We start from the raw sequence: 21667 nt of genomic DNA, 5'->3' as shown, positions 1-21667 counted from the left end.
AAAAGAATACGATTTTTATGTACAAAAAATTTAATTGCTCTTTAATTATACAAAAGATATACACAATCCAATAAATGCATCACAAATCTCGGCGCACAGCTGTCAAATACATTTCTCGTATTTTCTCAAACTTGTCTAATCGGTTTTAAAATAAAGCAGTAGCAAAGTGCTGACAACAAGTCGGTCTATCTCGTAGCTGAATTTTCAAGGATTATCTTCAAATGTGATGGATAGAAAGAAAGTAATGCCACAGAAAAGAATAGACTTCAATTGAGAGATATTTTCGTAAAATTCAGCTAAGAGCTAAACTTACTTAGAGCCGTTCACTATTTTTACTACTCAAACGTTCAACATTTTGAGTTGAAAAAGTGATGTAGAAGCTCGTCATGTCTTTGGATGGAAGCGCAAGCTATTTGTTCAGACTGAGACTGCTACATTTTATGTTTTTCCGAATTTTAAACAGCACCAATGACACGTCCATTTTAGATCAATCTATATTATACAATGTAATCACCAATCGTCCAGTTGATGACTGACTGATAAGCTAGAAAAAATAATGTCCTCTATATCAATTACTTGTCGGGTAAAAATATTCCTAAGTCGAATTAGGGGGAGGCCTCTGGCATCCCAATCAATTTATTCCTAGCTACTTCACTGCAGTTATTTTCATGCCTATCTATCACTAAACTCTTTTGCTCTGACAAGGCAAAAAATACTGGCAGAAATAATGGAATCTTCACTGACCATCTCCACTGCCTTTTCAGCACAGTCACTGGTCACTAATTATGTTATACGTAAAATCTAATAACTAATTGACCATTCGTTATTTATCCTATCGTAAGATGAAAAATACCATTCTCTTGAATAGAAAATATGTTATCTTCTCGTTTTTGATCACTCTGACCTGTTCTTTGACAATGGAAAAAAAATACAAAAACAAATATTGGCTTGCAACGTAGTTACTATATACACGACCATTTTTTTTGTTCATCGAGAACTGAGCGGACGTACTGGAATTCAGAAGACTTTGTAGATTTGTTCATTACATTCACCCACAATGCTTACTAGAAGCCCTTTTTTTCACTGGAAAGTATCCAACATTTCGGCCATGTCTGTGCTGCACAGTGGCGTTCTTCTCTCGACACGTTGTATTGCTATTTTTTAGTTTATTCCATATGGCATGCATTGTGGAAGTATCAACTTTGTGTGCGGTAATAACACTCCTCAATGTACAAGTATCCAATTTACGTTGTACATAACTGAAACCAGGATGATCGACAGGCTTCAATTCTGCACGTCCTGCACATAGTCCTGTTATGTAAACATCCTCAAGGTGAAGGAGTGGAGTGGAGAGTGCTGATTGATACAATTTTGAGGCAACATCCACACTCATTACGTAACCAGTGCCTGATAAATAGTTGGGATACATTTTCTCCGAGAACATGTATTTTGGAGTGTACCTGTGGAAACAATATTTCAGGATATTGTCCGTTAATTAACCAATTAATTGTAGCGACAAAACACACAATAATCAATAATCATTCGCATCACCATTTATTTTTTGGATCCAATATGGGACGTGCATGGCAAATCAATGCTCCAATGAGAGTACCACTACTCTGCGGTCTTGACTTCAGGGCTTTGACGAGGTTGTCAATATTTATATACATGTCATCATCAGTTTTCATGAGGTAAGTGGCCTGTGGACAATTTGTGGTTACCCACTTCAACAGCATTACTGATTTTATCGTCAAATTGTTGTAAGTGTCGATGAATTTTTCTTGAACTATGTCTCCATACTCATGACTCTCTTCTAAAATTGAATTCTGCAAGATAAAACATTGAAATTTACGATGTATCCAGCCATAGCAATATTTCATTACTTTCGATCGGTTGCGAATGTATCAAGAAGTCCCTCGATTTCATAATTTCTTATAATAATTCTCATTTCTCGAAAGATACGGAACCCTGTTCGATAAGTGAAAAAAAATTATGAAAAAATTACCGGGCACAGTTTGTAAAATGATTCCCGTATGCATGATTTTTATGCAAAAAAAAATGAATCATCGCTTACGTTGAGTGTTTCATTGTCACTTTGTCCGAGGAGGAACACAACTTTAATAGCTGTCGAATTGTAAGAATTCAGATCTGTCTCACTGGCCCAAGTGTCTCTAATGGCCATTCTTTGTTGCTGATTGCCAACTGCTGAGCACACGACAATTAAAAGGTATGGCGATGGCGACACAGTGCAGCTGTCATTTGGACTGAGTATTGTCGTGTTGATGTGTGGATGGATATACCAGTTCAAATTTCTTGATGCATTAAACGACCATCCATGTAATTCCTCTACAATATATCAACAAAATACCTTTAGAGCAGTTAAATATTATAGGCAAACTGATAACTATTGGTCTGAAAGACTGAACATGCCACTTGTTTGTGCTACCAGAATTCATTAACTAAATAAATTACACTATGACAGTCATGATTTGTCAAAAATCATTTACTATACGAATAAACACTTGAAGTAAGGAGGAGTATAAACCAGAAAAAAATTAAAGGAAACAATGGAACAGTACAATATGAATTTGAACATTAAACAATCAGGAGATAGAATTTGAAAAGTGAAAAAATAATTGGAGCCTCAAGCAATTAATCGTGACAAGTAATTTCTTTTTGAAATGTCATGAAAGCTTATTAATGATTTAGCGAATAAATTCAACTTCATATTGTGCACATGAATGAGCAGAACCAAGGGGGTTTAACGATATGACTGCATCAGTCTCTACTTCACCTCAGCGAAACCGAAAAACAGGAAACTATAATCACGGCATTGGTCAGATAATAATATGTCTACAAATCAAATAAAGTCTAATGAGTCGATAGCAGAGAATTACTTCACCAAATTCAATATAAAATGTTTACGCTACGGCGCTGTTCAGTACTTTTCGAATGCATACCTACGGGTTTTAGATAGCGTGAAAGCTTCGAAGGTCCTGAGGATGTTGTCTCACCTATTCCTAGTGGTCCTTGCGCTGAATGATATGCTGGAACGTATAGAAGACCCAAGAAAGCTAAGATGATGCACCCAAGGCCCAAACGACGGATGAAGGACATTTTCCCTCGCACATTGTGGGCTGGATTTATCACTGCGGCGGATGGTAATTCCATTGGCAGTAAATGTATCCTGTCCATATGACGAATTAATTGATACAAATAATCAGTATAAGTATAAGATGCCAATTATGTGGTGAGGTTTTGGATTGTTGTGCCCACTGTAATTTGCAGAGAAGGGGAGATATTGAGTTGAACTTTGGCATGATTATAGCTCTTATAATATCCTTATCTCCACCATGTAGTCCCCATTTATCTATCAATTTCTTATGAGTCCAAGAATGACCAAATTTTAAAAACGAAGGAAGGATTTTACAGCTACCACTTAAAGTTGAAAATTCTGTAATTACACAACCAATGTTGCTCAGACAAAACTCGTTCCTAGTCATGCAGTTTTATTTAAAAAATTGACCAGCTCAGGAAGTATGAGATCGTAAAATTATGAAAACCAAAATGAATGTCTCACCCTTGTGCTGTTGAAGTAGCACCATGCACATTTGGACGGCAACTCATCAGCATTTCATAATATCAGACACCTGTTCAGCACTTGTAAACTTTATTAAATCATCTACGACATTTTTCTTAAAGCAATTTATATGAAAATTTTCCTTGACGAATCCATAACAAATGACAGATGACCATGTCATGGCCTCGAGACGCAACTAAGGATCACGAATGAAGGGTTATTCCCTCGTCTTTCAGATGTTTCAACTGATAGAGCAGTACTAGGGAAAGGCTGCTTCCTATTGGTGAATTCTGTTGCGTGCGAAAGTCGGTGTGCGTATAGGAACTCCGTAAAAGATTTGTGTACACGATTCGCAGCTGGAAATTCAACTATACGAACTGCTAGCAATGGTACAACAGTTGTAATTCGTGAGTAGCTGAATGTGATATATTTTTTATTATTGAGGAGTTAATCAAATAATAATTGATTGTTTCTAGTGAACGACGAGTTTAATGGCCGGTTTCCTTACACTGCATTTAATTCCTGATCGTTTCGGGGGATTGTAAGTCGTTTGTCGGATGTTAATTTCAAATTTTAGTGTTCAGCATTGACGGTCGTTAGTTGTAACAATTAATCATCTACTGTTTGACTAGACTTTGACGTCTGTTATGGTATTTTTCTCCGTTGAATTATGTATGCGGAAACCCCTTAGAGCAAAGCGGATACGACTCGACTGAAGTACAAGCTCGACCTCGGGGGTGGACTGTCCCAAGTTGAAATGAGTATAATCTCATAGTAGTGGGTCCCTATCCACTGTTGATAACAGCAGGCAACACATGAATCTGTAGGGGATTATTTATTCCGGATAGGTTACCGACAAGGTTATTACCAACGAGAATGGTTTAGGCCCATAATTCTTCAACATGAAGGCCTGCCTACATTTGCAATATTCAGTCATTCATTTAGGTTATGACAGTTGTTAATACAGATACATTGAAGCACCTGACTTGGCTCACAATGTCGTAGCGCCATTACGTTTTTATGCAGTGGCTAGAGGATTAAAATTTCGGTACTTCATATTCATTAAACCACGAAAATGTTCTTCGGTCGTCTTTTGAAGCTGTTGAAAGGCTCAACAATGGGTATATTGTGCCTGCAGTTTTAAATTTCTGCATGTCCCTCTCCGGGCAGAACCTTAAAGTACCCTGAAGATTCGACTCCTGGATCTCCAGTCTGCATGATCCAAGCTTGGACTTCTCCTTGCCTCCTTCAACCAATTAGATGGTTGGCCAGACGAGAGGCACCTGTTCATCTACACTGCCACCACTTTTGTCAAGATCATTCCGGTGAAGAAGTTCATGGTCGCATGAGCTATAGGAATATGACAAACTTACGGAAGTTCATAGGTAATGTATATGAAGGGAGTAAAAGTAATAAATGATTCTATGACGCTGTGCAGCATGAGGTGGACGTAATTGACGTAATTTAATGGGGTTATGTTTGAATTATTGAATTGGAATTGTTTCACTTTACGTTACAATCAATGATTCAATAGTTCATTAGCATTGGCTTCGTTTATAGATATTGGGGCCAATTTGTTAGATCCTATGTATCAGGGGATTTATCATGGATCTCGGAAACATCAGCCTGACTTGGATATGGTTCTAGAGAGAAGTTGGAAGAATGATTTGTCGAGAATTATCATTACTGCTGGCAGTCTTGAGGAGAGCAGAAAAGCTCTTGCACTTTCCAGAACTGACTGTGAGTATGCAGAGATTTCGGATTATTTCTGCGTAGAGAATTCGTGGAGAATCATGTAGATTGAATCCATAAATAATTTGTTGAGTACTGTCAATGATCTAGGTTCAAGAAACTATTCTCCTCTGTTCAAGGGGGAAATTAAGTCGTATGGATGGTCTCATAAAATGTTAATTAATTATTTTTCAATTAATTCATACCACTATCATAAATGAGCATCATTAAAACAATTCCTGTATTTTGAATCGTCTTTTGAGAGACTTGCCGACCCTCGATAACAAAATCTACGTTAAGACTAACGCGCATTACATCTCAATGTTCCCAAATTAAATTTCCCATTTTTGATATAATTACGTCAAGTAATTGGATTATTTTTATCGTGGTTTCATGCAGCAAGGTTATTTACCACAATTGGAGTTCATCCAACTCGTTGCAATGTATTTGAAGAACGTGGCGACTCCGAGGAGTACTTAAAGTCAATGACAGCTCTAGCATCGGATAATCTTGATAAGATCATCGCGATTGGAGAAATGGGTCTGGACTACGATCGTTTAAATTTTTGCTCGAAGGATACGCAGAAGAAGTATTTTGAAATGCAACTCGCTCTGTGTTCGAGTCTGGGACTACCAATGTTTCTGCACTGCCGAAATGCCTCTGAAGACTTTATTAATATACTCAGGAAACACAAGGGAGAGCTTACGGAAGGGGTAGTGCACTCCTTCGATGGCAATCCAGAGGAGGCTAATAGTATTTTGCAATTAGGATTATATATTGGCATCAATGGCTGGTTTGTGATATTTTCGTGTATTCAATTATTTATTTTACTTGAGTTGCATAGAATCTGACCCGCAGTGCACGGCAGTCCTCGTATAATTTATGCACAAACAAAAAATATAATTTATTGAATTGATTTATTTCAGCTCGCTCAAAACGGAGGATAATTTATTTTCAGTAACAACAATACCATCAGATAAATTAATGATTGAAACAGACAGTCCCTGGTGTGAAATCCGGCCTTCTCATGCCTCAGCCAAAGATATAATAACACAATTTCCCTCAGTTAAAAAAGAGAAATGGCAGTCCGATAAAATGGTCAAGGGAAGGAATGAACCTTCTACGATAGTGTAAGAAATTTTTACCTTGTCAATAGGAAGAGAAAAATCAAAATTATCGGCGTAGAATCCACCCATTCGTTTGATTACTCTTTAATGAGTGAAATTTAAACTTTTGATTTTTGTTGTTTAGGCAAATACTTGAAGTCTTGGCGCGGCTAAGGGACGAAGAGGAAGAATATCTCTGCAACCAAATATACAAAAACTCTATGAAGGTTTTTTTCCCGTACGAATTGTAACAATTTATTCCCCTCTGATTAGCATCCACTTTGTGCACTTGAATTATTCATTGAATAAGCCGAAATCAACATGCTCCAGATCTCGAGGAGCTGTCTAGTTTTGAAAGAGAAAAAAATCAGGAAAATTGTCTTACCTAAGAAATATAAACAATAATTTTATACTGGAGGAAAGGGAGAGGAATTGTAGAAATCTTTCGCCCAACTTAATGGTGGAAACATGATAAAGAAAAAAAATTATATATTCTTGTTAACAATTAACATCATCCCTTTGTGGTTATCGTAATACGTGCAATGATTATCTTTGTTTATCAGTATGATTGACTGATAATCGATAATGTACTCTCACAACTTTTTTACTATGTATAATGCTCATAAATTTTGCAATACCTCCCTTTTCCCTTTACCTCGATAAGTGAAAGGAGCAGCTACAGGGACTGGAGTCCTTAGTGTGCACATTCACTGGGAATAATGAAGGTTCCAGGTTTGCCTTCTTCAAAAAAGTTTGGGATAGTGGTACGCAATTTTTTACGTTTGCACCAAAATTAATGCCATTGCCATTTTATTAAATTTATCTTGTGTTTTGTTTTATCATTCTGCAAATAAGTCGAAAAATCGGCAATGAATTGAAATCGTTTCACTTACCGTTTAAAACACTCGTTTGGATTTGATGGTGATCTTGTTGGAAGGTAGAAACGGTCGGATCATTAATTTTGGAATTATAATCTTAAACAGCATGTAATCAGGGCTTATTCGGGATCTTTTTTTGATCGTGTGTTTTTTCGGCTTTGTTATGAAAATAGTTACATGCAATTTCAGTTTTTCATTTTGTAGCCGTCTTCCTTTAAATTTTGTATAATAAGGGAATCGCCATCGATTATCGACAAGGAGTTATATACTTGTGGTCTGAAAGGTCAGAGAATTTGATAGAAATCTCCCTGGACGCCGTGAAAAGTAAAGTCGATAAATAGTACGTATGAGAAATATGCAAGTGTATGAAAATGGAAAATTTCAACGCAGTTGCAATGCAATGCACCATTTCTGCATTTACAAGTTCACATATATTTTTAATACTCTCAACGAAGACTGTGGAAAATGTCATTTATTAAATAATCTTCATCCTCGAATAATACTCTTCCTTATCTCTATACTCTCAAAAAAGAAAATACACATTTATTTAAAAATATACAAGAACCATTAATTTTTATTTATAGTGGGGGAGGGGGAGACGGAATGGAAGAAAGAACAGTTGAGGTTTTGGGGTAATTGCTCTTCCATTTACTCGCCCTCACTTCATTCGCTACAATTGTATACCAGAGTGACTCAATATAACAAAAGAAAATAATAATTTATCCATATTTATTTTACTGTTTTTAGTCATTAGTTCACGGTCATGAAAGGGGCACCATTCTAATAACACGAGATATTTCATGAGACACTATAAATTTTTCTGTTCTTTGAAATATCACAGGTAAAATGGTTGTCGCAATGATCCCAGAGATATACATATTCAATTGATTGAACAATTAGTCGTTATTTCTATAAATTCAATTAAATGCAGAAACATAAGATGAGTTTTTACTACATTTTTATGTTTTTTTCTCTCCTCAAATGTCTAGTATTAGATTTTTCAACGGCTTCTTCTCACCATCTGCACATCCACACACAAGTTTTCATTATTATTTTCTTGCACTTTTGGCTGTTTATCGGACCTTTGAGAGAGTTTGAACTTTATCGTACACCCAATCGTAAGTTTGGGACGCGTATTCTTGAGTTGAATCCACTGCTTTCCACGCGTAACCCCTAATATTCTCTGGACTCCAATTTCCTCTGTTAGAATTAGAACAGAAAAATTAATGAATTTTAAGTTCTGGAACTGTCGAGGAGATTCGTGCTGTACTTACACAAAAATCCTAGTCTCTAGCCATTTAATAAAGCTCGTAGATGTTCCAACGATGCTGTCAGCAGCCAAAATAGAATAGTGCTTGGTAATTTCTAGTGTTTTGCGTGTAGCTAACTGGAATGTCGGAATTAATCCTGGACAATACTCATCAATCTGAAAGAAAAACATTTATGAGAATAAGAAATGCACATAAGAAATCGGTTCACTATCGATACACTTTCCCGGAACAATTTAAGTTTAGTGGCGATTAAATGACTCTCCCCTGAGTAGAATACGCGATTAAAAATCGCGTGCAATGCGAAGGATTTTATATTTATACAATTGAATTAAATGTTTCTCCTTACGGTGGCCCAGAAGATAGGTCTGTTGAGCTCGACGTAGTCGGCAGTTTCATTGTAGAATTTCACAATTAAATCCCTTCCAACGAGGTAGAAATCCCCAGCCAATTTGGAGTACTGCTTAGTTGAATCAGCAACAACTTTGTAATACTCAGGCGATGCCGCCTCCAAGTAGACTAATCCCTGGTCGCAATAAAATTTCGCAGCGGCAAAAGCGTTTTGCATATATCCAGCAGCGCCACTCGTTTTCACCAATCTGCCTGTGATGGAAGCTGTGACAATAAAACCGAATGGTTACTCACAGGTATAGAGTGGGTATTTTTTTGGAGTGAAACTACGTCTAGTGGAAACATTGATCTTTATTTCTGCTTTCAATGACCCAGAAACTCTTTGCATTGTCCTGTTTTTTTCTAGAAATCTCTTGAATTCTCTCAAAATATTTAGAATCTGCTATAAGCGTTTCAACAACGTTTTTTCAAAAATATAGAATAATATACAATTCTATTTTTCATTAATCTAGTTGTTAATAACATTATATGAAGAAACAATTAATTTGAACAGGAGAACAATATCCAAAGTTTGAGACCGAGTCTCCTTCATTCTGCAGTGAATATCTAAAGAATTTCCATGTTTTGTTTTTTTTATCAATTCTTACAATAATGTGAGTCAGTTTTACCTTTGAAAGAGCCATGGTTCCGGCAATCATAGGCAACAACAGCACCAATGAGAAGAAGAAGCAACAACGAGCCTTTTTTCCACGGGAAAGAATCTTGTTTCTTCGATGACGACGTCATTTTGCGCGACAAATCCTTAAATTCAACACAGAATCAGGTAATGCATTACTTTACTGTCCAATTTCTAAACTACATAAACGTGAGTTTTTCGTCACTGAAATTTCCGAAATCTATGGAGATAAGGAGCAGGGCTGAGATAGTAATGATATTCACAATAATCGGCCAAAAATTTCTAGTCACAATCAACGTTCTGTAACCCACCTTTGATAGTTATTTGATCAATAAACTAGCTCCTTCGGATGCTCAAATACACGTTTTATTTCAATTATTGTCAACGCCAAACTATAATGGGAGGAAAGAAAATGGGAAGCAAAAGGTAAACTCCGTGCCGTATCGTCACTGGCACGACAAAATTATACAAGGAGGCTGGAGGGTAACGTGCGGATCGATATTCTGTTCCTCCCTTTTGCCCCCTTTACTCACTATGATGTTCTAACCTAAGCTGAATGGAAAGTTCAGTTGGAAACGCCAGAGTTGCTTCTACATTCAATTATTTACCCCCACCATGACTTGACAGAACTTTGTGCTGCCTCAGGACATGAGGCGACCGACACATCTCAGAGCCAAATGAATAAAAATTATGTTTTTCCATACCTTTTGTGACAATCGATTTTACAAGGACGGTATGTCGGGACACGTAACAATTGATTTTTCCCAGTTTTAATTTAATTCTGTAGTGAAGGGGTAAAACGAGGTAAGTTTAATTTTCAACCGTGTTTTCTCTGAAAATTCCATGTTTCCATTGACTCTACATTTTGAGATATTTCTTACCAACCAAAGCTGGGCATAGGATGATCTTACTCGTTTTACGACTTGCCTATAGAGTTGTAAAATAAGTATATATTTTTTATGAGTCTAATTACTAATTTTTTTAGAATGTTTTGAGAGTAGTTTGAAAAATCCGTAACCTAAAAATTGTATGGTAGGTTATTCCAGCTTTCAATGGTCTTTTTTTGAAGTATTGTAGTCACTTAGGGAGCAGGAAGATTCGTCCATAATAAAAAAAAAATTGATATGAAAAAAGTGATTTTCATTAATTGATCGGAAAAAATGATTCACTGAGGAAAAAATTGTATTAGAATCGATAAAGGCTTGACTGATTTTTTTAATTACCTGTGCACGTTTCCGACATGCAGCCACACAAGCCTCTTCTTTTCCTTTTTTCGTTCGAATTTCCATGGAACCTAGTGTTTTGAGGCCACGTCTTAAGGCACTGAATTGAATTTGAGTGCAAAGTTCGTACCACTCGTCATCTGTAATGTGATGAATTACAACGGTAGATAAATCAATATTTGGCTTTACAAAAATTGGAAGTCTTCATATCAGAAGTGAGATTTGGAGAGTTGAAAGGAGTCGCGTCTTGTGATTCGGGTCAGGGGTTCAAGCTGACGTGGCATAGTTGATAATACTCCCAATCATGAATATTTGGATTCAAAGTTTCTACCTAATTGTTTGAGGAGTAGTTCTGATTGATAAAGATGTTTGGCATGTAGATTGATCCAGGAAGCCAGACACTCAGGCTTAGCAACAATACAGGCTGTCATTATCTTCAATAATTCGTCCCTAAAAGTTGGATGCGTCTTGGAGGTAATTCTCTCCATTGAATTCTCAAACAGTAACGCGTGATTGATGTGAGAACTCTTCATGGCCACTGTCTAAAAAGCAAATAAGAACCATAATTCAACTCATGAAAAAACCAGCAATACATGAATGTTTACTCCTCGAAGAATGTGTTCAAGGGAAATCTCACCTTCAGCAATTCTCCACATTCTCTTATCTCCCTCTCAACTGAAGTGGAAATATTTATTTTTCCGGAGTACAAGTCGTCAAAAATTTGTATGAACATGGGTTGTGTCAAATTATTGGAATTTGTATGAGTAGAGAGAGTGTTCTTCAGTATTTGCATAACATAGTTAGCGTAAGTTTTTGATTCCAACATAGGAGCCATCACCTCATGCCAGAGAGTCAATCCTACTCCCAAATTCTTATAGCCCGGTTGAGAGAGAGCCCAGAGTAGTGAAAAACCGATTAACTTCTTATTCTGATACGAGTTTCGCAGACCAATATGTTTTTCAATATTTGACATTGTTATCTCGGGGTACATCTGCCCTAGTAATTGCAAAAATATTTTGCTCCCCATATCTGGACTATCGTTCGACATGTTCTTCACCATTAGATGAAGTGTCCCCTCGTAGAACATTTGAATATTTTGTAGCCCAACTGATTTGATAACTTTCTCGAAAATTGTTCGAATTGACTTTGGGATTAAACTCAGTGGATGAGTGTCTGATATCGCCTGTACAGTCGAGGGTGATTTTTCTTGAGAAACTGTAGCGTTAACGTAAGCTACCAGGTCCTTGAGCCAAATTAAGGGAGCATCTGGAAATCTTGTTCTGTTTGTTTCTAAAAGCTCCGTAATTTTTTCTACAGTTAATCCATTTTTCTCCGCCAACTTGGATGGTTTTCCTTTAGGCTTCTCCTTGACCTGCAACTTCTTCTTGTCATTTTGTACTGATTTCTGCTGCTGCTGCTGCTGTTTCTTTTTCTCGTCATTGCCTTTAATTCTAAGATCTTTCTCTTTTGGCTTTTTATTCTCTTTATCACCATCTAAATTGTCGTAGAGTGTCTTCACCTGGTTGAGAGGAACTGTCAAAACAAAATATTTTTCCAAGTTATCGGTGTTCGAAATATTTAATTACATAAGGAAGTTCTGTTATTTTCTTTAACATGCCAGACTTTTCGAGAACGATTGCAGGCAATTGAGGTTACACGTGGCAACTTACGAAAATCCTCAACTTTTGGTGCATTTTCAATGAATTTCTTCTTCTCTGCCTTTGATAATTTTGCAGATCGTCCAGCTACTTTGTCCTTCTTATTCTTACCAACCACCTCCCAGCCACCTGATGACATTTTTAGAGATGAACACAAAATAATTCGCGAAAAATGATAAAGAAATAAATAAAACGTCAATACACAACACTACAGTTCCGGACGGACACTGATCAGAGATTGTTATTATTATTATTGGTTATGTTGTCCGACACAGAACGACGTGGCTTTTAGCCATCGAGAATAAGCGTATGGAGACTAGATACCATGGGGAATAAAAAATTTCACGTTCCCCTCTCCTTAACGGGTAATTATAATCTCTTCTTTATCATCATCATATCCCTTTCAAATCGAAAGACATTAAGGGGAAGTTGCTGACGCTTATGGAGTGCCTTCAACCGCAAAGTTTCGTAGTGATCGCGCATGAACTAGAATTGTGAACGTGCCTGTCGATAAGGCGTTCAATTTGCGAGGCAATTCGCGATTTTTCTGGGGGCAAAAAGCCCCCAGCCCAGTTAACTACGTTCCCCCTTCATGATTCCGGATCATCCATTTTTTTATTTATAGTCACTCGGTTTTATTGAAAACATTAGTTTTATTATAATCTCTTAAATAGAAATTTTGAAATGATTACATAATTATTTACAATTATTCAGGTGAGACGTCTGCAAGCGATTAACGGCAGCCTCACATGACTTCTTCGGGTTTGGCTGAATGACCCTGACTGTAAAGAATATTCAATTATTGAATAATTTTTCATTCGCGATGTGATAATAAAAAATATTGTTTGTCACCCTATAACAAATTCCAGTTCATAGCATTACTTATGAGCTGCACGAAATGTTCTTTTTATCTCTCTCACGAAAGACCAAATAAAACCAGTCATTAATTTGCCAAACATTATTGGACCTCGGCTCGATGATCGTAATTTTTATCACGCAGATACCTTTCGCCATATTTTAGCCCGTGGACTCCTTCACTGGCGTATGATGAGTACATTGGTAACTGTAAGAGATTTGATTTGAATTTGGGAAGAAAATAAGTCCAGGCTTTGGTCACGCATCCTATCTGAAATAAAGACAAGTAGAATAGTCAGTAATCAAATTATAAAATTGGGAGACCAATTTATTTTTTCGATTATCTTATAACTCAATTAGCAGTATCTCACACGTAGTCGTTTCACGCACGAAGTTACCGATTGATAAATAAAAGAAATTGGTGGAGAAGTTCTCAATACCTGTTCAATGTTAACGTCTTTCTTATCTCGAGCCATTATGATATCTTCCTCAGTCCTCACGTAGAACGACGGATGTTCCTCCAGCTCGTCCAGTTTATCCATCATCTTTGAATCCACATCATAGAGTTCTCCAAGGATTTGCTGTAGAATAATTGAAAAATCTAAGAATTATTCAATAACTGCACTTCCATCCCAAGGAATCCAGATCTTTAAACTTCACCCAGCTCCCTGATCACATTTCGAGTACCTACATGACCAACTCCTGGATGTTTAAGTAAAAAGGGAATGTTGTACTTGGAAGCAATCACCAGCGGGTACTTATGGAGGGTTTTACCAATGCCAATGAACTTGGCGTATCCATTCGAACTACTGCTGAGAAGTTCATGATTAGGTTGTCCACGTTTCAAGGTACCATAAACGAACACACGTTTCAGTGGGCTCCGGAATAAACTCTCGTACATGTCGTTTGTCTCGCCACTCACCTTGGAGAACAATCACAATTAGACAAATGAGTGCAATCAGTGCCATCAGAGATTAAACAATAATCAAGAGGCGCAGACGCCCCAAAACAAAAATTGAATACCTCAGCCCACCGTGGGGAAATGAATGAATAATTAACAATTAATATAAATGTGGAAATTTAAACATTCAGGCTGAGAAAAAAAATTGTTTGCCAGGAACTTATTTCTTGAGACAATGATTTGTTTAGTCATCTTCTTTGGCACCTTCAGGGAATAACAAGTTTGGAGAACTATTCCAAAGACAATAATTCCTTGGATGAAGAATTTTTTTTCTCAGCGCACATCTTAATGAAGCACGATAGTTATTAGACGCAAAGCAAGCAATTACCAGGAAAAATATTGAGAAAATAAAAAGTACACCAAACATTGCGAAGTAATAATGATTCGATGCCATCATAAAATTTATGAAACAGTATATACTATTTTGATATACACAACATAAAAATAAACCTTGTCACTATTCAACATTGTTAACACTCGGTCGTGGGCACTATGTATCAAAATACCTGATTATTACTTTGTACACTGGAATAAATTAGTGATAAGATAAATGTCAATATTAATTTCCCATGGGTTGATGGAATTACACAAGGATCAGAATCAAGGAAAATACAGTGAAGGAGTCCCGAACAAACGCCGTTGTAATCAGCCAGTGAGGGTGTCAACGAGTAGTCCTGGTGGGGGGCGCTCACGTCGGTATGATAACAACGATCACATTTATTATATCGGCAATGCAAAAGGTTGCCTGGTAGCCCGATGTTCCTAGTAGAGGAGCAATTGTCTTGCCAAAATTGTTAAGAATTGAATAATGCGTGCACCAATCATTGCTGTAGCACAATTATATTAATTGGCTTCATCAGAAGCTAAGCAAATACCATTTGGAGATAACTTGACGTCAGGGTCTACTTCAGATTAACCTATTGACTTCTTATCATTGGTTGGTATCATAAATATGTCGCTAGTGTCATGCAACCCTTTTTGCAAGTGGTGGACGCTTGTCCGAATACAACGGTTGGCATCTACACTCCTCTGAATAATTAAAAAAAGCAATAAACAGAAGAGCCCTTTGACCTGTGTGGGAAGTAATGAGTCGAAACATTCGCTGGGATTTATGAACATTGGAGCCAGAAAAGTGGACCCGGAAACACAAATGAGTTATCTTGGAACATTGAACAATAAAAGACAGAACGTTCGCTGTGTTTGACGCCTCTGACTTAAGTCACACAGTGTAAGCAATCCGGCACCGGAAGGCAAAAATTTTGCAAGTATACGTGTCTAGGCTACCCAAAAAAACCAATCAACATGCGGTACATTGAGTTTGTGAACGACTCCGTCAGGATGCAATAGAATTGTGGTGGTGGAGTTGAAATAGAAATTGATGACTGCGAGAAATTATTTGCACCTTTACTTGAATATCCGATCTTTATCATCAAAACAGTGAAATGGTAAGGAAATCCTTCATAACTTTTTTCTTATAACCTCAGCGTATTGCAAATTTAGCCTTACAAAATTGAAAAGTGAATAAACAACGGGTAAGCCTTTAAATCTAGACTATAAGGACTTTCGGAAAATTCCCCTAGACAATTACAATTGCATCAAGGAGGCAACCGCCTCTATCATTTATCATTCCATTTCCAGAAGGAGGGATTGAGATTTCGTCAAAATCGGGCCCTAAGAACCTCCGAAGGACCCCTCCAGCCCCTCCCGGGCTTCATGCCAAGGAGAATATCTTCACCAAATGATACCCAGCATCTTCTCTTTGTCATAACTTTTTTTCTATCAGTCTCTGTATTAATTATTGTGGTGGAAAAACATTTACCTGAGCCGAAACTGATGAATAATGAAGGCCTCCACGCTGGAAGATTTATCGCCGAAAGGGCTATGAACCATATAGTAAACTTGACGTCACTTGGGCCTAGAGTTGCAGGAAGTTATGAAAATGAAGTACTCGCTGTTAATTATCTCACAGCAGTCATTAATGACATAACTGCGCAAATCAGTGATAATCATAAAATAACGGTTGATATCACGAAACATAGCGGAGCATTTCCACTTAAGTTTTTGGATGGCATGACGAATGTTTATAGGAATGTACAGAATGTTATCGTCAAGCTGGGACCCAGGAGATGGGCCGAACACAGTCTGCTGTTGAACTGTCATTTTGATTCATTTGTCGAGAGTCCTGGTGAGTAAAAACCACTTCAGAAACATTTCAATGGTAATTTCAATTATTTACATTTTATATATTAATTCGTTCGGTTGTTTGGGGAATTTAGGAGGATCTGACGATGGTGCAGGCTGTGCTGTCATGCTTGAGATACTCCGAGTCATGGCTCAAAGTCCAAAGATTCTCAGAAATAACATTATTTTTCTCTTTAATGGTGCTGAGGAGAATTTATTACAGGTAAATGCAAAGTGGCTAGTGCTTTTAACTGGGACATTCAGGATATTCTCTGGCATGCCCAAAAAAGGATTAAAATTATCATTGATCAGATTGTTGTATTCAGGCTTCTCATGGATTCATAACACAACATCCATGGGCCAAGGAGATTAAAGCTTTCATCAATTTGGAAGCCTGCGGTGCGGGAGGAAGAGAATTACTTTTTCAGGCTGGACCTGATGATCCATGGATGATTGAGGTATGTATATCATTGCAACTTACCTTCAATGTACATTTTGTGGAAATGTTTGGTTAATATGATTCTTTCTACCCTTTGAGACTTATTCAGAAATGGTTCCGTATCCATACGCCTCTTCACTGGCCCAAGAAATATTTCAGAGTGGAATTGTACCAGGTGACACTGATTTTCGTATATTCAGGGACTTTGGAAAAGTCTCGGGTAGGTTGTTTGCTGCATTTCCATAATTCGAATTCAGACTGATATTTTTTAGCTCAATGCAATAATTTCCATTCCCATTATTTTTTTACAATTCAGGTGTAGATTTCGCGTGGTCAACAAATGGTTACGTTTATCATACGCGCTTTGACACAGTGCAGCAGATTCCACTAGGTTCTCTTCAACGAACAGGGGACAATATTTTGGCTCTCTCCCAGGGCATTACTGCAAGCCACCACCTCGGCAACACTCAGCTCCGAAGCCACACTGGCAGTCTCGTGTTTTTCGATTTCTTGGGAGCTTTTGTTGTCCGCTGGCCCCAGTATGTTGCAAACATCGTCAACCTCCTGAGCATCTTCATAGGCGCCTACTCAATTTATCTGAATATCGATAATGTTCCAAGAGATTTGAAGTACTACAGTTACACACGTCAAGTTGTTCTCAGTATTGGAGTCATTTTAAGTTCCTGGCTGATTTCAATGATCTCAATGACTTTGATTGCTCTAGTCCTCACGAAGCTTGGAAAAGTTATGAGTTGGTATTCAAGACCAGCTTGGCTATTTTTTTTATACGTCTGTCCCACAATGTCAACGTCAATGTTGTGGTTCATGTTTGCTGGCAGTTACCAGAAGAAAGAAGTTAATTCTTCGTGGATTTTGTATCACATTTACTACGATGCCTACAGTATTATCTGGATGTTGATTCTACTCGCCTGCGTTTTCCTGGAAATTCGATCCGGATTCATTCCGCTCCACTGGGTGTTTTTTCCTGCCGTCGGGAACATCATTAGACAGAGTTTCTTCAAGAAATGGAGAGACTGGAGATGGCTGGGCTATCAAGTGGGAATCCTCAGTTTACCGTATATTCAGTCCTTCTACTTGGCTATCGGAGCTCTCTACCTGTTCATACCCATTATGGGACGGTCTGGGGCGAGTGTGAACACCGAAGTAGTTATAGCAAATATGATTTCCATTCTCTTCTGCTTTTTACTCAGTTTCACCATGCCAATAGTACTGCTGGTGAAAAACGCTGGGCGGGTCATCAGCATGATGACAGGGCTATTTTTATTATCGGCTGCGGTCCTGATCCTGACACCGCTAGGATTTCCATACAGCGGAGATGTTAATTCACCGGCTCCTCAACGGTTCATGATCATAGTAAGTCGTACAATTTGGTAAGATAAGATTTTAGCCAAAAGGGAAATAGATAGTGGCAGTAGTATTTATAGTGTAGGTGCATAGTGATCTGGAAAAATACGGAATGTTCAATATGAAACCTCTTCATACGTTCCAGTTAATTAGAATAATTACTTTGAGCCTTGGGGAATAATTCGATAATGATTTACTGTATTGCAGCATACTCAACGAGCTTATTATAACGCGAATGGCAGCCTTCGGTACTCAGGCGCGGGATTTTGGATAGTTGATTTGGATATGAACAGCCCGCACAGTGTCGAGGCGATGGTACCAGAAGTTGGAGCTATTATTCCCACTGTTAAAGACTGCAAGGAGCAGCTGTTCTGTGGTTTACCATACTTAATGCCTGTCACAACATTTTTGTGGTAAGATACTGGTTTATTTTTTTCCGATAAATTTTTTAGACACCACGGTCGTTAAGATGGTAATTAATTGTCGATTCTCAGGAAAACAAGTTGGATACCTGGACCTGCGCCACTTATAAAAATTCCTACAAAACTAGAATTAATATCTAAAATAGTTAACAAGGATTACGTGACATTTACATTCAATATCACAGGTAAATATAAATTAAAACTCAATCTGTGTTCACGTTTTACGGCTCTCCACTCAACACATTTATCACTGGTTAATGAATTTTTTAGGTCCCGATCACATAGGAATAATATTATCACCTTACGAAGGGGTGAAATTAAAGCAATGGACAATAGTACATGGAGACCCTTTACCCTGCCCCTCGTGGAACAACAGGGACGTTTACTTTATTTATTACGCTTGTACTATGAACTGCATTCCTTACAATTTCTCGATAAAACTCAAAGTGCCAGAAATCCACAATGATTCACTTCTGACGATTGCCCTGGCAGGACATTTTTTGCATGGTGAAAATCAAAAATCCAAGAGATTCAGAAGTTTTCTCAGCCAATTTCCCCCCTGGACTGTAATCACTCCCTGGACAGCATCATACACTTCCTGGGAGTTTTAGCAGCAATAAGCAACGTTTATCGTGAATATATTTTTCAAATTATTACTAATTGGTATGAATGAATGCACAAAGTGATATTTAGTGCAGAAGTAAAAATCACTAGATTAAATTAAATATTAATGATAAGTTAATATCGAGCGATACATGAAAACATAGAGTGCCTACAGATTTTGATATTGCACGAATATGTTCTTCTAGATTATACTTTGAATTAATTCGTAATGGATAAATATTTGTTGTATATGCTTTCACAGTATTCGCTCCTGCTTGTTTACATTATATGCTCAAAAACAAATAATAAGAAAAAATAGCGTATGCTTGGACTTACGATGGTACACAACAGAAATTTCTCTGAATATCAAAAACCTCTAGAAAGAAATAGAAAATTCTTGTCAAGAATTTTTATAGGCACAGTCTAACCAAAGCATTGCAAAAAATATAAATGTATGGTGGTATGGACTGTCGTAAATGAAATGAGTCACGAGTTCGTCGGTCTTGCGCCAATGAGTAAAATATCAAATAATTATAGATTTTAATCTAAGACTTCGAGCCCTCATCAGGAAAAAACTTCGTTATCTTTAATTATCCTTGACCGAGTTACTACAGTATGAATAATTGCAATAGTAGTACACAGTCCCTCCCCGTGGTCTTTATTTCACGATGATAAGTGGAGAATAGATCCATTCCACAATTGATGCAGAAGGTATTATTCAACGTACATCTATCACCGTCTTACATCGTTCACTAGGCCTCGGGGCGATTACAAATTCTCTTCAATATTAAACACCGCCAAATGTAACTAAAAAAAAATTCTTCGGACTCCATGTTCAGACTGCTATAAATATAATTGGAGAATATACACAATTTTTTTTTCTTGAATTTCCACCTATAATAGTTTCTAATCGAAGTCCCCATGGACTTTTGACTATCGATATTTTATGATTTTTTTTGGGGGAGTCAATGTGTCGACTCAGAGAACGATTTATTTTTAAAAATGACATAGTAATGTGTAAATATTTTGATCAGTGCTTGATGCAGACTTCACTTCCTTTATGTTTTCTGTAGAATAGCTGTTTACACAAAGAAGGAATTTGTTGCGGAAGTTGCTTTATTTTTTCTTCGAATGAATTCTATTTACAATGGGAATAATTTTGATGTCAAGAAATAATACAATTAGTCAAATGGCTCGCTTTTCCAGCTACATTCCAGATGATTCAATGAATTTCAATCACATGAACCATCTTGCCAACCATCTTTCCACCTTTGGTCGACGAGTTTGCAATCAAAAATTGGTTTACCAAGTTTTTTGTTGACTTCGTTGTGAATTCTACAGAGCCACTGACTCAAGCCCATCTGAGAGCTGGTATCAGGTGGTCTTATCTCTAATTGTTTTCTCAAATCCTCTGCACACGTGCTGCAGGGGTAAAATTTTGAGAATACATCGAAAAATGTTCTCATATCATTGCTTTGTTCTCGGGTGGGTTTTTCCGGAAAGTAGGCTGCCATGGTATGTAGGAATGACCACGTTGCTGTGCCCAGCTCATCTTTGTCAAGGGGACAATTCTGCTGATTACGCTCTGCAGCTGTTATCGCTGAATTGTCTGTTGTTCCCTGTCGATCATTTTTATCTTGCTGGAATCCATAAATAGCAAAAATGGAAATTCATTATAGCCACGTTATGACATTCAATTCTCTGAGACTTGACAGACTGAACGCAGCACGTGCAAAGAAATAACAATTCAGATAGATATATACAGAGAAGATCTTCGACAATGATTTCCAAGTCATCGAAACTATCACCAATTACCTTTTCTGCCTCATAGGTTTTTTTCTGTGATTTAGCCCAAGTTCTAAAATCCGTACATGTTCTGCAAGGCTTCTCCTCAACCATGGTTTTTGGTCTCAAGTCTCAGAAATTTTGTTCAGTAATCAAATAACATTGAAGGCACTAGTTGTACATAATGATGGACAAGTGTTATTTATTGAAAATCATCATTGTCCATAACCTGACACCATGCTGAGTGTTACACTGTCACATGTTTCACATCACTCCCGTCTGATTCGTCCAACACTACCAATGAGGATGAATATGCTAAAATAAGTAGCTCCAGGTTGCTTTCTCCACCGAATAAAAATTAATCAATTTTCTAATGAAGGAAAACTTATAGTTTATCATAAATCATTAATAGTTGACCCATTCCCGTTGATAGTGAAATGCTGACTTTTGCATTTCTTTCTTTGGCTTGGGAATACAATACTGCCCGGTGGTTAAGGCTCCACTTGCCGGTAGTCGGTAATACAAGTTCTCTAATTAGCGATTTGAATTTTCGGAGTTTCGTAATAATTCAAAAAAAAATTTAAC

General features: G+C 37.4%; 6 protein-coding genes across 16 annotated transcripts; 2 read left to right on the top strand and 4 right to left on the bottom strand.

The window, feature by feature from the left end:
* Positions 1–12: 12 nt before the first annotated feature.
* Positions 13–4259, bottom strand: LOC135162520 (beta-1,3-galactosyltransferase 1-like). Of its 5 annotated transcripts, XM_064121107.1 has the most exons (6): positions 4089–4258; positions 3581–3995; positions 2961–3187; positions 2075–2346; positions 1552–1826; positions 13–1460 (listed from the first exon to the last, which is right to left on the bottom strand). In XM_064121107.1, the coding sequence occupies exons 2-6, from the start codon at positions 3631–3633 to the stop codon at positions 1049–1051; spliced, it is 1239 nt and encodes a 412-aa protein (XP_063977177.1). In that variant the 5' UTR covers positions 3634–3995; positions 4089–4258; the 3' UTR covers positions 13–1048. The 5 variants fall into 5 exon arrangements, with proteins under 5 accessions (XP_063977177.1, XP_063977180.1, XP_063977178.1 ...); XM_064121110.1 differs by having other exon boundaries at positions 3015–3275; positions 3581–4259; XM_064121108.1 differs by having other exon boundaries at positions 2961–3275; positions 3581–4257.
* A 307-nt stretch (positions 4260–4566) lies between these two features.
* On the top strand, positions 4567–8495 carry LOC135162526 (deoxyribonuclease TATDN1). Of its 2 annotated transcripts, none has more exons than XM_064121119.1 (5): positions 4567–4965; positions 5141–5320; positions 5711–6104; positions 6238–6441; positions 6563–8495. In XM_064121119.1, exons 1-5 carry the CDS (start codon positions 4797–4799, stop codon positions 6666–6668), a joined length of 1053 nt encoding a protein of 350 aa, XP_063977189.1. In that variant the 5' UTR covers positions 4567–4796; the 3' UTR covers positions 6669–8495. The 2 variants fall into 2 exon arrangements, with proteins under 2 accessions (XP_063977189.1, XP_063977190.1); XM_064121120.1 differs by having other exon boundaries at positions 4825–4965; positions 5115–5320.
* LOC135162500 (transmembrane protein 214) lies at positions 8008–12773 on the bottom strand. Its single transcript, XM_064121065.1, has 8 exons — positions 12484–12773; positions 11451–12346; positions 11145–11355; positions 10814–10953; positions 9583–9715; positions 8913–9178; positions 8570–8721; positions 8008–8495 (listed from the first exon to the last, which is right to left on the bottom strand). The coding sequence occupies exons 1-8, from the start codon at positions 12608–12610 to the stop codon at positions 8369–8371; spliced, it is 2052 nt and encodes a 683-aa protein (XP_063977135.1). The 5' UTR covers positions 12611–12773; the 3' UTR covers positions 8008–8368.
* Positions 12774–13104: 331 nt separating this feature from the next.
* On the bottom strand, positions 13105–15020 carry LOC135162535 (putative gamma-glutamylcyclotransferase CG2811). Of its 6 annotated transcripts, none has more exons than XR_010298979.1 (5): positions 14616–15018; positions 14018–14248; positions 13767–13907; positions 13354–13597; positions 13105–13253 (listed from the first exon to the last, which is right to left on the bottom strand). XR_010298979.1 is itself a non-coding variant. In XM_064121134.1 (5 exons), the coding sequence occupies exons 1-5, from the start codon at positions 14682–14684 to the stop codon at positions 13217–13219; spliced, it is 600 nt and encodes a 199-aa protein (XP_063977204.1). In that variant the 5' UTR covers positions 14685–15020; the 3' UTR covers positions 13105–13216. The 6 variants fall into 6 exon arrangements, 4 of the variants coding, with proteins under 4 accessions (XP_063977204.1, XP_063977205.1, XP_063977203.1 ...); XR_010298978.1 differs by having other exon boundaries at positions 13324–13597; positions 14616–15017; XM_064121134.1 differs by having other exon boundaries at positions 13476–13597; positions 14616–15020.
* A 136-nt stretch (positions 15021–15156) lies between these two features.
* Positions 15157–20115, top strand: LOC135162498 (endoplasmic reticulum metallopeptidase 1-like). The gene is made up of 9 exons (XM_064121063.1): positions 15157–15732; positions 15926–16472; positions 16564–16691; positions 16795–16926; positions 17007–17127; positions 17224–18281; positions 18480–18685; positions 18767–18879; positions 18965–20115. The coding sequence occupies exons 1-9, from the start codon at positions 15730–15732 to the stop codon at positions 19303–19305; spliced, it is 2649 nt and encodes an 882-aa protein (XP_063977133.1). The 5' UTR covers positions 15157–15729; the 3' UTR covers positions 19306–20115.
* Positions 18766–21571, bottom strand: LOC135162540 (FAD-linked sulfhydryl oxidase ALR). The gene is made up of 2 exons (XM_064121141.1): positions 21113–21571; positions 18766–20937 (listed from the first exon to the last, which is right to left on the bottom strand). The coding sequence occupies exons 1-2, from the start codon at positions 21194–21196 to the stop codon at positions 20530–20532; spliced, it is 492 nt and encodes a 163-aa protein (XP_063977211.1). The 5' UTR covers positions 21197–21571; the 3' UTR covers positions 18766–20529.
* Between the last annotated feature and the right edge of the window lie 96 nt (positions 21572–21667).

This window comes from Diachasmimorpha longicaudata, chromosome 5, assembly GCF_034640455.1.
Source record: "Diachasmimorpha longicaudata isolate KC_UGA_2023 chromosome 5, iyDiaLong2, whole genome shotgun sequence".
Lineage (NCBI taxonomy): Eukaryota > Metazoa > Arthropoda > Insecta > Hymenoptera > Braconidae > Diachasmimorpha > Diachasmimorpha longicaudata.
The sequence above is the reverse complement of the archived record's forward strand: the minus strand, read 5'-3'. Positions and strand labels throughout refer to the sequence as shown.

Excerpts from the sequence above, each read along its gene's own strand:
- LOC135162500 (XM_064121065.1), bottom strand. The coding sequence starts at position 12,610 with ATGTCATCAGGTGGCTGGGAGGTGGTTGGTAAGAATAAGAAGGACAAA. Across the intron at positions 12,347-12,483 it reads ACCAAAAGTTGAGGATTTTC|TTCCTCTCAACCAGGTGAAG; the intron begins GTAAGTTGCCAC and ends TTGTTTTGACAG. Across the intron at positions 10,954-11,144 it reads ACTACTCCTCAAACAATTAG|ATGACGAGTGGTACGAACTT; the intron begins GTAGAAACTTTG and ends ATCACATTACAG.
- LOC135162535 (XM_064121133.1), bottom strand. The coding sequence starts at position 14,684 with ATGATGGCATCGAATCATTATTACTTCGCAATGTTTGGTGTACTTTTT. Across the intron at positions 14,249-14,615 it reads TTTTCTCAATATTTTTCCTG|GTGAGTGGCGAGACAAACGA; the intron begins GTAATTGCTTGC and ends TTGTTCTCCAAG. Across the intron at positions 13,598-13,766 it reads AAGACGTTAACATTGAACAG|ATAGGATGCGTGACCAAAGC; the intron begins GTATTGAGAACT and ends TCTTTATTTCAG.
- LOC135162520 (XM_064121107.1), bottom strand. The coding sequence starts at position 3,633 with ATGCTGATGAGTTGCCGTCCAAATGTGCATGGTGCTACTTCAACAGCA. Across the intron at positions 3,188-3,580 it reads GCTACTTCAACAGCACAAGG|GATACATTTACTGCCAATGG; the intron begins GTGAGACATTCA and ends TCATATGGACAG. Across the intron at positions 1,461-1,551 it reads TTGGATCCAAAAAATAAATG|GTACACTCCAAAATACATGT; the intron begins GTGATGCGAATG and ends TTGTTTCCACAG.
- LOC135162540 (XM_064121141.1), bottom strand. The coding sequence starts at position 21,196 with ATGGTTGAGGAGAAGCCTTGCAGAACATGTACGGATTTTAGAACTTGG. Across the intron at positions 20,938-21,112 it reads AAACCTATGAGGCAGAAAAG|CAAGATAAAAATGATCGACA; the intron begins GTAATTGGTGAT and ends TATGGATTCCAG.
- LOC135162498 (XM_064121063.1), top strand. Across the intron at positions 16,692-16,794 it reads CTGAGGAGAATTTATTACAG|GCTTCTCATGGATTCATAAC; the intron begins GTAAATGCAAAG and ends TGTTGTATTCAG. Across the intron at positions 18,880-18,964 it reads ATTTACATTCAATATCACAG|GTCCCGATCACATAGGAATA; the intron begins GTAAATATAAAT and ends TGAATTTTTTAG.
- LOC135162526 (XM_064121119.1), top strand. The coding sequence starts at position 4,797 with ATGATCCAAGCTTGGACTTCTCCTTGCCTCCTTCAACCAATTAGATGG. Across the intron at positions 6,105-6,237 it reads TATATTGGCATCAATGGCTG|CTCGCTCAAAACGGAGGATA; the intron begins GTTTGTGATATT and ends GATTTATTTCAG. Across the intron at positions 6,442-6,562 it reads AATGAACCTTCTACGATAGT|GCAAATACTTGAAGTCTTGG; the intron begins GTAAGAAATTTT and ends TTTGTTGTTTAG.